Genomic DNA, 13,699 nt, shown 5'->3' with positions numbered 1-13,699 from the left:
TGCATTTATAGATCTCCTCATTTGCCTTTCTGAATTTAACATTACGGTCCTCTTCCAAAAGTGACCATGGTTTTAAAAGTGGAGGAAATACTCAACCACAGCAGCGTTCCAGAAAAAAATATACTTGTGTTTTGATTATTTTTTGTACATGCACTATATATACAAGTGTCAAATATAATGATAAATGCAATCAAACAATCATTAAAAGTGCAACTCATCATCATGAGTCAATAACAGTTTTGGCACAAGTGTGCTCTCAACAGCTCTGCTTTGCCTAATGCTTCTTTACCTCCCTCATCCCTGCATTTCTGCCCTCTTGTCACCTGCCTTCCCATCCTACCTCCACAGTGCCAGACTCTGCCAAGCTCGACCCCACCCTTCCTCTTCCCCCCGTCAACCCCGGCGCTGTCCCGTCTGTATCCCCAAGCAGTGGCAATGGCAAGCGCGCCCCCTCCGGAGGTCAGCCGCAGACAGCACAGCAGCCCCAGACTCTGCTACAGCAGCGCTACCCGCCCAGAGAGGTGCCCCCGCGCTTCCGCCAGCAGGAGCACAAGCAGCTTTTGAAAAGGGGCCAGCCTCTGCCCTCCGGAACCCTGCCTGTCACCACCACGGGACGTCCCGTCACTACTGAACCTGCAGCAGCAGTAGCCATACACTCCTCTCCCTCCTGCTCCTCTTCCTCCACAGCCAGCCTGCCTACAGGTCAGCCTAGACACTCTGTTGGCAAGTCACTATGTATTAATCCCTTTTTTGGGAAATCAATGAATGGTTATTGAAAAGAAACATTTATTATGTCTTTACATGTAGCAGTAGGGTTGCTGTGTGAGATGAAGGTTGAATCACTTCAGTATGTCCATTGCCTGAATTGGATTAGTTATGTGACTGTACCTTTTACAGAGAGTGGTGAGTGGGGTTTTTGTGCAATTCTATGATGAATGGAAAGAAGAAAAAAAGGAAAAAACTGTTCTGCAGCAAATTTTTACAACACTTTAAATATGACTCTTATAGTAGCAAGTTTACTCAAAGTTTAGCAGAGATAAACTGTTTCTACACCAGCATGTGGGAAATCAGACTGTGAAACTGCAAGATAGCTGACACATATTTCTGACATGCCAGCAATCCAACAGATCGTCTGCGAACCAGATCATTCAGCTAATCAGGCGCTGCGATCCTCCGCAAACTGCATGTTACTGCAACTGAACTGGCTGAATTTTGATGCTTAAAATCAGGCGATGGAGACCAGTTCAGGGTTGAAATCAGACTTAATCCATACAGTTCCCACCCTTAGACATCTCCAGTAAAAGTAAATATTAGTTACACTTCATCCTGACAGCTAATTGGCTTATGTTGTCTGTGTTCAAGAGTGGTTGTGTTTTGCATCTACTGATACTGCCTTTTTGAATGACATTGGCTTTATCTACTCCTTGCCTTCTATGCATTGCACTGTGATTGTAACAGCACAGTGTACCTGTAGATCAGTGCGAAGCCGCTTGTATCGCAGGTGCTGCTGACTGTTGTTTATTTTCACTCTGTCTCTGCCTGGCTGGGAATTAGAAATGGGGATAGAGGAATACTGGGGTAGAGGATGGAGAGTAAACACAGCTGGCTGTCTGTGTATGCGTGTGTGTATTTTCCTTCCTGAGGCTCTGCATGTCATAGTAAACTAGGTCCTCGTGTATTTCCAAGTGGTAAAGGTTTATTCTTTCTTAATAAAATATCATCTTGGCACTTGGCACTTTTGATTATCTGGGAAGGAAAACAAATTTTAACATAAGTGTGTGTCTGAGCATCGTCCAACCCCTCTGCTGTTTGAATGCAGTCCTATCTCCATGGCGACGAGATGTTTATCCTGTCCTCCTCTCTTTCTCCTCCTCCTCCCTCTCATCATCGTCCTCCCACTCTTCGTTGAGCGTTGCTGACCAGCCCCACAGTATTTCCTGTTTTGGGAGGAGGAGGAGCCATATGAAGCGATCTAGTTGGCTGGGCGCCTCAGTGGGCCTGACCTGGCATTGATAGAAAGACAGAGTTAGAAGGAAGGAAAGAAAGAAAGAAAGAAAGAAAGAAGGAGAGAGCGAGCATGGCAGAGGTCCAGTGCTGTGGGCTGAAGTGACTCATGGCTTACGGTAAAGGCTGCAGCTTCTCTCCGCCCCTCTCTGGCAGCCCTGCTCTGCTCTGCTTTTGCTCTCTGTGTGTCTTTGAACTGATTGATTACATTAAGACAGACAAACAGGAGGGGCTTCCAGACTGAAAGACAAACAGGAGTCCAGTGGGAGGTTTTGCACATGACCCTCCAGTCTCTCTGTTTACGATTCTTCCTACGTCTCTTTTACCGTCTAAGACTCGGAATAAAACCTCACAGCTTGGTTTCTGGTTCGTAAAATATGCAGCAATGTCTTTTAACACGCATGCATAGCGCCAACAGGTAAACCCACCTCCATCATTGTTCTTCTCCCTGCTTTCATTTCTTGCTGATAACTAACAGTGAAAGCACACTAGCTGCATTCATTCCCTACCCTCTCCCTCCTCCCTCTATCCGCTGACTCCCCCTCGCCTCACCCTGTCTTTCATTACCCGGTCACATGTCGACTCTCTTGAAAAGTAGGGCTGATAAACGTGGTCTTTGTGTCCATACATGTATACATGTGCCCGTATGTAAACAAACATTCTCCTCCTCTGCTGTTTTAGTGTCCCTTCTCAACCTGACACATAAGTCATTTTCACATACTTTCAAAGCTGTAACACAAAACAAGAGATTGTCCTCGTGAGATGAGTTCTCACCTACCGGAAAATAATCCATTTGGTTTAGGCGAGGGGTGGCGCCAGGGTAGAGCATGCAGGAAGATGAGGTAGACGACTCATCTGTAGTGACATGTTTTTGCATTGATATCAACATTACATGTATTTGGCATATCTGCAATATTAACTAAAGAGTTCAAAGCAATATAGGCAAGTATAAAAGCATACGAAGCAGCTACACTTCGTGCAACGTCATCGCTAGTTGTGAATTCTCCGGACAATGACCTGCTCTATTCACATATGGGCTCAATCGGACTTTGTTCTTGGGAGCTAGCATGGTAAAGTCCCAGTTAATTGATTCAGCTCCTCCAGGTTATGTCCAGAAAATTTAAGGGTAGCAGTGCATATGCGAAAGGTGCTATACAGTATTAACGTGTTGTAAAGGCAAGCAGCAGCAACCATTGGTGTGATTTAATGGCCAAGGTTCATGACAAGACTTTTTCAAATTTTATATCAGTATAAATAGATAATGTTAATGAAGATAAAAGTTTTCCTTATTGAGGGTATTTAAAATAGAATAACATGTGGAAATCCCTTTTTTAAAGCATACAGTTTTCTCAAAATAAGTGCATTTATTAGTTGGCATGTAGCAGTAATGCACCCAGCAGTCCTGACCACCTCTGGCTTGTTGAGTTGGACTCTTTACTAATGAAAGAATTAGCTTGTTGTCCTATAATGTGTTTCCTATAGCACATAAGATTTATAGCTGCTCCCTTTTTCATTTGTCTTACACCCCCAAGTTAAAGCCAATAAAGTAACAATCAAGGTTTTATATACCCGAAAGGCATTGTACTTGCTAAGCACAACAGGGGCCAACACCAACAAAAAATATATAAATGTAAACAAGCCTTGTCAAGTGAAAAAACAATGCAGTAAATGTGCTAATAGCTTGTCGAGAGGAGAACAGAGAGAATGTATGCATGCGAGACTTGATGTGCTCTTTAAGTCTGCTGATGATGCTGTAAAAGAGCCTTGGGAATCCCCTCAAAGAGGACTGGGACATCTTGTGATGTGATTAAACATCAGCTCTCTGTTAACCACAAATGTTCAGCGCTTGCTCTTTATTTTTTCTGTCTTGTCTCTCTTTCGCTCTGTGCCCCAGCTCCCCTCGCTCTTTCTGGCATACTCGTGGTTCTCTGATGCACATGTGTTCTTCTCCACCTCCACTATACCAACGCCACAGCTCACACATACCCTTATTGGCCCCAGGGCAGTGAGGATTAGTCAGGCTGCACATACTATATGTATGTCTGTTAGTCTTGCCATTATTATAGCCTTCTCCCAATGTTGCCTTTTGCTTGGTTAACAATCCATATCCCAGGGTCCTTTCATATAGAGGAGGCGTGAGAGAGCAAGCTATTTTAAGACTGGCATGCTGGAGAAAGCCCTTGACCTGGTTTATCCTTTAGAGGAGCAGGAGAAAGGGGATACTCGCGGGCAAACATGACAACCAGATGTCTGAGATGTGTACTTTTTAGAAGACATGTTTTGTCCTTCTGTAAGTCTTCTCCCTTGAGATAATAGCGTAGCATTAACAACAAGGCACCAGCAAAGAAAGCATCTATATGAAAATCATACAAGGCATGCAGGAAATGCGGGGCCACTTGTCCACTTAATAACATAAGAATCATTTGGTTCAGTAGTAGAGTATCCTAGACACGCTAGTGCTGATAGTATGTTTTTTTATTTGCTAGCTAATGGCCAACTGGAATAATACTGAATAAGATAAATGCTGTTTTGCAAAGGTGTTTTCACATTAGTGGTAGCACAACCTAATAATTACTAGATTTTTTAAATACTTTTTCTCGAAAAATGATGGATTGATTATCAGTTCTTGCAGTTGCTAAATTCATTTTCAATCTCCAATATCAACCTTTCAGTTCCGAACACATTTAGTCGGCATAGTCAGGTGTCAGTAAGTGGGTTGCACTGTATTCTTGAATTTCAAGGGAGCCAGGAGAAGTTCTAAGCAATGCTAGCTTTTTCTGAGCTGAGACGTCTCACCTCAAGGAATACTGCATAAGGCTAAACTCAAATTTACCGATTCATGGATACTCCTTCCTTTTGTATTCCTTACTTGCATGTCATTTTGTGCAGAATTGATCACAGCACAGCAGGAAGAAGCATCACTTCTGCTACAAAAATGTTATCATTAAATAGTTATGCTTGTAAAATTGAAACTTAATAACAAGTATATGTTTGTTATAATATTTGTAAATCTTATAACTAACTAACTAAATGAAAAACAATTGTAATTGTTATTATTAAACACAGAGGTAGCACATTCCGTGTGTGTGTGTGTGTGTGTGTGTGTGTGTGTGTGTGTGTGTGTGTGTGTGTGTGTGTGTGTGTGTGTGTGTGTGTGTGTGTGTGTGTGTGTGTGTGTGTGTGTGTGTGTGTGTGTGTGTGTGTGTGTGTGTGTGTGTGTGTTAGCTCGTTCATCTGGCTGGCAGCATGCATTGTCAGCTCTGTACCATCCTGTCTCTCTGCCCCTTAGGGACTTCATTAAGCCAGGATGAGTCCAGCTGAGGCCCACACAGCCATCCTATATTACTTCCTCCCTCAATCTCTCAACATCCATCTCTGTCCTTCATTTTCTGTCCTTACTGTCTTTGTATTTTCATCCCTCATGATCCCTTTTTGACTGACCACCACCCCGCAAATACACACACACACACAGTGACAGCACCTGCATGTTGTGCATTTGTGTCCACTCGAAAGCATAGAAGCAAGGTTTACCTGCTGACCTGAGCATTCAGGAAGTAGTGTGTGTGTGTGTGTGTTTTTTTTTTGTTTGCCAGTGTGTATGCATTCACACAGTAGCTTCAGTGTCTACACTGTGTGTACGTTAACACACAGAAGAGCGAGCGGTCATGGCATGACCTCACTGCATGTTAGGTCCTCACAGTGGAGAGGCACAGTGGGCTGAACCTTAGCCATAAAGGGACTCTGTTCTCTACCAAACATTGTCTTATTGTGTGGGTGCCGGGATCATTTGTAAACAATACCAGCCTTGATCCAGTCGACTGCTACTGCACTTTTTTTCTTTTGCCAAGCTCACAGCCACTGCTATCCTCCTCCCTCCATACCTTGTGTTAAATGTCATGCATGTCTTCCTCTGTTATCTATGTATGCAACCTATTTCTGCCCTGCAGCTCCAGTACCATGTTCCGGACCAGAGCACTGGTCCCTAATCGTGCACGATCTGTGACTACATCCATATGAGTTTGCTTATTTCATGTCCTTGCCCCGTGCCAAGAAAGCACCTCCTTGAAGTGGCAGTTTTCTGTCAAATGGTAATGCTACTTATAATAATCACGGCATTCCCAGCTTGTAGTCGTCATAGACTTAGACAAAAAATGACATTTGTCATCATTTGTGATCGTATGATATGCCTGTTCATGCATAAACATGTACATGTGTGAGAAGATTGTCATTCCAGCACCAGGGGGCCTTTGTGGGGTTTTTCTTGCTCTCTTTTGCCTGCCGCTGCTATTCAAGAGGCTTTCCATTGTGGGCAGCAGTGCTAATTGCAGATGGAGTGGTCTTGGCTAAATATTTAGTGACAGTTTTGAAAGGTTGAAAGATGTGAGGGTGGGGGGAGGTTAGAAGAGTCCCCCTTTTGTTTTGTTTTACCTCATGCCTCGTGAGTGCATAATGAAAGTCTCCAGGCTTTATCGTTCAGCTGTTAACCAAGCCCCCCCACGCCTATACTGCCCCCCATCTCTCCAACGCTCCTATCCCCTCCCCCAACCAGCCTCCTTTCAGTGCTTTTCCAGAGAGGGAGACTATCCTCCGTCAGGATAGGAATAGAGCAGGATATAAATAAAGCCAGAGGGAGGCAATAGATAGAAGAGGAGAAACCCAGCCAGAGCAGTGTTGGTGGGAGGGACCTAGTATGAGGGGTGAGGAAGGAAGGGAGGAGGGGTTGTCTCATGCCGCGCAAGAGCTGTGCAACTTCTTGGCAGCATTTCAGAAACGAGCCTCTGAAGCTTGGCGAGCCGAGCAGACATATTGAGGCAAGGATGGTCGCTGCGTCGCACAAAACCTAGCTCTTTACAGGATGGTTGGGAGGCACCTCTCCACAGGTATTTCACTCTGGTGTTTCCTTTTCCCCTTCTCTCTTTCCGTTTTTCTCTCTTCTCTGCCTTTTCGGTGTTGTTTTGGTGGCTTGTATTTATACACTGTGCGGATGAGCAACACTAAAGCTGCGGCAACAGTGCATTGCGGGCATGCAGTGTTGAGTTCTTATGTTTTGTGTTATTGTGAGAGAGACATGCATGCTATTAAAGCAGCAATGTTGGAGATGCAGACGGTAGCTCAGAGTCTTTTTGGCTGTAGTTCAGGACTGAGAAAATGGCGGTCCTGCACTTCTCAGTAGAGTGACGCTACAGAACGACAGCACTGTGTGTGTGTCAGAAACACAGTGCCCTCTTTTTTCCCTCCTACTCTCTCACTGCCTCCTCTCTCCTTTAGTTGCAAGAACTGAAGTAAGCTTGAAAACGGGGTGGTACAAAAATTCTGTCACTTCCCTCATGTGGTTGAGACAGTCAGTCTTTGCATACAAACTAAGCATGCATGTGAAGGCACATGTAAACAACAAGCTGCAGCATGAGGGGCAGGCAGTGAGGTGGCAGCAGGTTTGTCAGTGCAGCAATCATGATCTGCAACTGGGTTTAGTTTGTATCAACATGATCCACATGCTCACTTCACTCCAGGGAGCTGGCTGAATTCACTCCACAGGGATCTAAATCCAAAGCGTTACTATTGTGTTATCAGAGCAATTGTGCAGGCAGATGGGAATGGAGGTTTGGTGAGGAGACAGGCTGCCTAGAGCTAGTGCAGAGTGTTTGTGCTTCATGTCAGGCAAAGGTCAATGCTGCAATGCTTAGGAGGTCAGAAGTGACTCAGCTGCTTGGCTTCTGTCATTGAATACGTCCTTTAATGTGCTCCCAAATATGACAGTCCTTTTTAGGGTGATCTGTTGAAGAAACAATACTTAGCAATGAGTGCTTCTTTTTTCTTATGTCGCAAAAGCAAGCATTATTTAATGACTAAGAGAAGAAGACTTTGCATGCAGTGCAATTTTCCATCTTGTCCATTTTTAACCATATTTACTAGGGGTATAAAAATTAACTGATATGAATCTGTAATCAGTTTTAAAGTTAAAGATATGATTACACTGATACGTGGACCTCTGGATCGATCTAAATGTACTGTCAACCGGGTCGATGGCCCAATTTAAAGTTATGAATCAGTTGAGTGAAGCTGCTATGCTGCTACTTCCTCACAGCTTTGGTAAAAGTTCAAAGGTCAGCACAAGACTCTTGCAAGATGCGGCGCAGAAACGTTAGCGTAGCATTGCCAAGGAACCAAAAGCAACATGTCCGACAACACAGACAAGACTCTTATAAGGGAGAGATGCACACCCCTAATACTGAACAAATATAGTAAAATCTAAAGGTTCAATTTTCATTTTTGTATTTGGTATTGTATTTTCAAAAACACAAAAAGGACAAGAGGTTTGACTACAAGCCCTTCCACATTTTTAAATAATATCTACAATGGTGACTATAAAATGGCTTCAGGGATGTGTAAGTTCCCACTACAATGTTCAGTGTCAGAATATTTGGTTTTGAGAATCCAGATACAGCCAATATACTTTTTAGGAAAAGTAGGATAAAAAGAAAAAACTCAAGCCAGTGGGAAATGTCTTCTGTAGTTACATTATATTACATTGTGAATACATTCTCATCTTACCTTAATTACATTGTGGAGAGCAATGTCTTGAGACATTGCTTATTTGGAAACCTGTATGAAACTATGTGTGACCTATAAAATGTTATAGTGTTCAAATTGAGTGCACAAATATTGCATTATTTTCTAATTAAAGCTCCCTCTGCTATCATATTAGTCATTCTTCTCTCTGTCTTCACACTCCATAATGTGGGTGGTATTTATTTTCACTAATAAGGCATCTTGTGAAGTCTATGTACACATAAGTAGGCACCTTACATGTTGCCATGGTATTTCAACCTTACTAAGCATATGTGGGTGTGATGACGTACATGACTTATACCTCGATTCTCTCATCCTCTTGCTCATGCCTTGTTGTTTTTCTTTCCTCCCATACAGAACTGCCCCCACAGAGCGGCCAGGGAGCCCAGTATGATAATCCCCTCTGGGGACACCTGCCAGCCAACAGGAGTGCCACAAGTGCTGCATCTTCCATCAATCTCAGTGGCTGGGATCAACTGATCATTGACCAGAAGGACACAGAGGCTTGGCCTTCTATTACTCTCAGCCAGAGCCAGGCCCCTCCAGGAGGATGCCCTTTGGACACTGACCCTGGTCACCTGACCAGCAGCAGCAGTAGTACTAGTAGTAGTTGTAGTACAGTGAGTATGGCCACAGGGGCCAATAATCAAACGGGCCACTTCCCTGCCAACCACCTTAGCAGCAAGGCCAACAGTGGGCCCAGCCCTGCCAATCATACTGGAACCAGCATGCTCTCTAGCCAGGTTGCAGCCAATCGCAGCTGGGGCTCTGGGCCTGGGCCTTCCCATTGTCCCCCCCAGTCCTCAGTGGGGAGTGAAGGGAAAAGCGACAGCCCAGTGGCCGGAGGAGGCAGCAGGGGCTGGGGCTCTTCTTCATCATCCTCCACCACCAATTTTAACTTGAACCTAAACCCTAATGCCAACCCCTCTGCCTGGCCCATGTTGGGGCATGATGGGGGTGGCACAGGGGGAGGCAGCTCAGGGGGAGCCAACACCATTTCACCTCCTCAACCTTCACCCAACCTCTGTAATCCACCTGGCCCCCCACCAGCCCAGACCAGCACTTGTACTGGAGCCAACACTAACAGCAACTCCTCGGGGATTGGCAGCGCCTGGGGTAGCATAATGGCCTCTGAAACATCAGAGCCTCACCCCTCCCCGTCCACGAATGTGTCTTTCAGTTCAGAACCTCAAAACCTTAAAACTGATGGACCAAATCACACTAATAAGCAGGAACCCCCCAGCCCCATCCGCAACATGCCTGGCTGGGGTAGTGCACCTGTAGGCTTGGGTACCATGGGCCAGCCCCCACCGGGGGGCCCACAGGTCAATGGAGAAGATGGTAGCTCAGTATGGGGTAACAGTGGTGAGTCAAAGGCACCTTCATCTAAGGAGACACCTGGCTGGGACTCTGGCTGGGGCCATGGAAGAGGTGGAGCAGGAAACTCGGGAAGCTGGGGAGACCAGTCGGGTGGAGGCTGGGGGAAGAACACTGAAGACACCCAGGGAGGCTGGGATGCCCCCAGCTCTCCTCCCCAGGATCCACAGGCTAGTCCTTGGAGCAGAGCTGTCAGCACAGCTGGTGCTAGTGAAGGAAGCAGTGACAGCATGGAAGGACATCCCCGGAACAGAGACCACTCATCGAGAGATAATCCAGCTCCTCTGCTACCTGCCCCGGATCTGGACCCCAGGGTGTTGTGTAACACTGGCTGGGGACAGACCCCTGTTCGCCAGCACACCTCCTGGGATATGGACAATACTAAACGCAAGAATGCAGATGCAGGCACTGAATCATGGGGCTCTGGCCCACCCACTCCAAGCGATGCCCAGGGGCCCTCCAACACTAACATGGGCCCCTCTCAGAGGACTGACCCTGGGAGCAAAAATGATGTGCCTGGTTCTCAGGGAGCTTCAGGTTGGGGTGGAAGCATAGCTGCCACCAACCAGCCTAGCTCTGGTTGGGGAGAGCCACCCAACAACATCAAGCCCCCAGGTGGTCCTGGTGGCTGGGGGAACCCTCCAACAGGAGGCCCCACCACTAGTATGCCCAAGAATGGGGGTCAGTCCTGGGGAGAGGAGAAGTCAAGTGGGTGGGATGATTCTCACATCAAGGCAACATCCCAGGGCTGGGGAGAGCAACCTAAAGCATCCCACAACTGGGGCAACAATGGAGGGAGCAATAATGCAGGGGACTGGAGAGAACCAGAAGAGAGCAAAAAGAGTCCCACCAACCCTGGGTGGGAGGGAGAAGCAGGTGTCTGGAAGGAAAAACCTAGAGGCTGGGGAATGCCTTCTTCAGGACCTGGGATATCTGGAACATCTGGAACCGGAGGAAATGGGGGCTGGGGAGAGCCCGTTTGCCAGCGTCCCAGTGGTCCTCCTCAAGGTTGGGGGGGCAAGCCACAGGATGGACCCAGTGGTAGTAGTGGAGGAGGTAACATGGGCTCTTGGGGTGGCTCAGGCACAGTGAAAAAGAGTGGAAGCTGGGGTGGTAGTAAGCAGGAGTCTTCAGCTGAGCCTACAGGCTGGGAGGAGCCCTCCCCACCTTCAATCCGACGTAAAATGGAGATAGATGATGGGACCTCAGCGTGGGGTGACCCTGGTACCTACAACAAATCAGTCAACCTTTGGGACAGGAACAATCCAGGAATGTCCCAGGCTAAAGTTGCCACTGGAGGCAATAACCCCCCAGGCCCGAACAACAACAACCACACCCCCCACACCCCCCACCCCCCCTCTCACAATCACTCCTATCACGGGCCACCTGCACCTTTACAGAACCACACCCAAAACTCCCAAAACCCAGGTCCCACTAGTGGGCCTATGGAACCTGTTGTCCAGCACCAGTCTGGGCCATCTCATAGCAGGGGTCCCCTGATAGCTCAAGGTAAGACAACAAAATGCACTGAGTTTGCAATGCATATATATATATATAGCCCACACCTCTTCTGTTTAGCCAATTTGGCCAGATTTATTGGCTTATAGTACAGTTAAGCTAAATTAAATGGTCAACATTCAGACTTGATTTGATTTGATATCAGATATTTAAAATGCAACTCAAGTTAAATTAGATTAGTTTCATGTTTTCTTTGTTTCTCTATTTTTCACTGTTCAAAGGTGTTAAACATGAAAGTTGGTTGACGGTTAGTTAGCACAGTGCACTGTTAAGCTCCAATCTGTTGATCCACTTAAAGGCCAAATCTTGACCTAGTTTGCCCTCTTTGGATTTACATCTAATCAACTATCCAAATGAGTTAAGTAGTATCAGCCCTGTCCCTCCCTCATGAGGCTCCTCACATTTCACAACAGTGGACACGTCTGTGCGGGTAGCCCTGGCAACCTCTCATGGGTGCCCAGAGGAAGCACAAGAATGCTGTTTACAAAGTGTCTCGTGAAAATAGCGATTCACCACAAACTGTTTGAGACGAATCGGAAGTGTGTGATTATATGGGAGCCACCATCTGTCAGTAGTTGAAGGGAGGAGGTGGAGCAAGCCCCTAGGAGCTGAGAGGGGTCAGACGCCCCCTGCTGTCCCTCACTTGACCCTGCATGCTTACACCACATTGGTTTCATTTGCTTCCAAATAAAACCTGATAGTCCCTATTGCTGGCATAATGGCTGTTCAGCAAATAGTGGGTTTTAACAAAGCGGGACAACTCTGCACTACTTATCATAGCTAAAGACAGAAAATGTTTAGAAAAACATTACTTTAATTTTGTCCCAGTATGCCATGTTTTAGATCGGTGTAACGCCTCGGCAAGTCATCCTAGAAGTTTGAATGTTAACTATAATTTTGGAGCAGCTTTTAGGACTTGACCTCTCCCTGGAGAGAGAGCTAAGCTGAGCCTGGCACTGCCACAGGCGCAGAGACAGCACTGTCTCTCTCATGCCAAGAGGGACTGGGCTGTGCCAAATTTTAAATGGGCATCTTCTCCCTCTGTCAGCCATTCTGCGAAGCCAACCTAGGTTTGTGCCATCCTACACAAGTGGCACTTCACACTTCAGAAACAGAAGGATAAAAGGGGTGATGGTATTTACCCGAGGCTCAGTTTGATTTAAGGCTCAGTTTATCTCAACAAATCTAAAGCAAGGGAAAACAATGAAAGAGAATGCAAGTGGTATGTTTTTGTCAGTCTACCAGATACAGAAATTACAATTAAAGATGTATTTACAATTTTAAATAAAAAAATGGATCTAGTTTTGAATGTGTGGAATATGCTTCACAGCAAAGACAGATGTGCTTGTTAGATTTTAGGCATAAGGCAGGACACATCTTCATCTTATTACCAGTCATTAACTAATCAGAGGTGATATAGTTTAGGTTAAATGGAAATAGATAAAATTTTGCATTTTGCTTTCAAGAGAGCATGAGCAGCACAAACCATTTCAGCCAAAGCTTCATATTCATATATTCAAGCATATTTAGTAAATTCAACAAGCCAATAACAAAGCACTATTGGTCAGACAGTGCAAAGGAATGTAAAAATGCCGCAAATAAGTTTTCATAATATATTTCTGCCTTCTTATGAGAAAAATCTAAAAACCGAGTTAAATGAGACAAGATGCTGGAGGTGATATTAACTTATATTAGATGTCTATATTTGTGCATTGAAGTATTTTTGCTGAAAGGCCCTTGTCCTTGTGTGTCCTCCAGGTTGGGGAGAGGTACCCAGCTCCCACACAAAATCAGAGAGCTCTTGGGGGGAACCTGCACCCCCTCCGGTCAGCATGGACAATGGAACATCTGCCTGGGGCAAGCCTACCGGGAGCTGTGGAGGCTGGGGAGACAGCAACTCAGACAGCTATGGCAGGGGCAACCCGGCAATGACATCTGCATCTTGCAAACCTGGTAAATAGTTCAAATTGGTCTTTACCGTGTGTGCTCCACGGCTGAGAAAAGTTTGTTAATTCACTCCAGATGAGTCAAATCAAAGACATCAATATGGTATAAGGGAAGCGAGAGCACTTGGAATTTTACCCAGAATTCCACACTGACCCCTTGTGGCCAGGTTCAGACTAGTTTTATGTAGTAATGTGCAACATGTGACAGTTTCAGTTTATGTAACATATTCTGAAATATTTTCCCAGGCTTGAATTTTGTCACTTTACTTTTACTTCATCAGAGG

At 45.7% G+C, this 13,699-nt stretch overlaps 1 protein-coding gene across 8 annotated transcripts in view; it reads left to right on the top strand.

Annotated features, from left to right (window-relative positions):
- Positions 1-13,699, top strand: part of tnrc6c1 (trinucleotide repeat containing adaptor 6C1) — a 45,447-nt gene that overhangs the window by 17,035 nt on the left and 14,713 nt on the right. For 4 of the 8 annotated variants that reach the window (XM_084370471.1, XM_084370470.1, XM_084370473.1 and 1 more), the window contains exons 4-6: positions 349-702; positions 8,932-11,460; positions 13,228-13,422. In XM_084370471.1, coding sequence (XP_084226597.1) covers positions 349-702; positions 8,932-11,460; positions 13,228-13,422 — 3,078 coding nt within the window. Of the gene's footprint in view, positions 1-348; positions 703-2,081; positions 2,124-6,767; positions 6,885-8,931; positions 11,461-13,227; positions 13,423-13,699 lie in introns of those variants that run through there. The other 4 variants (XM_084370474.1, XM_084370477.1, XM_084370476.1 and 1 more) reach the window with 3 other exon arrangements.

The sequence above is a fragment of the Pagrus pagrus genome, assembly GCF_965226575.1.
Source record: "Pagrus pagrus genome assembly, chromosome: 13".
Classification (NCBI taxonomy): domain Eukaryota; kingdom Metazoa; phylum Chordata; class Actinopteri; order Spariformes; family Sparidae; genus Pagrus; species Pagrus pagrus.
This window is presented reverse-complemented; position numbering and strand designations above follow the sequence as displayed.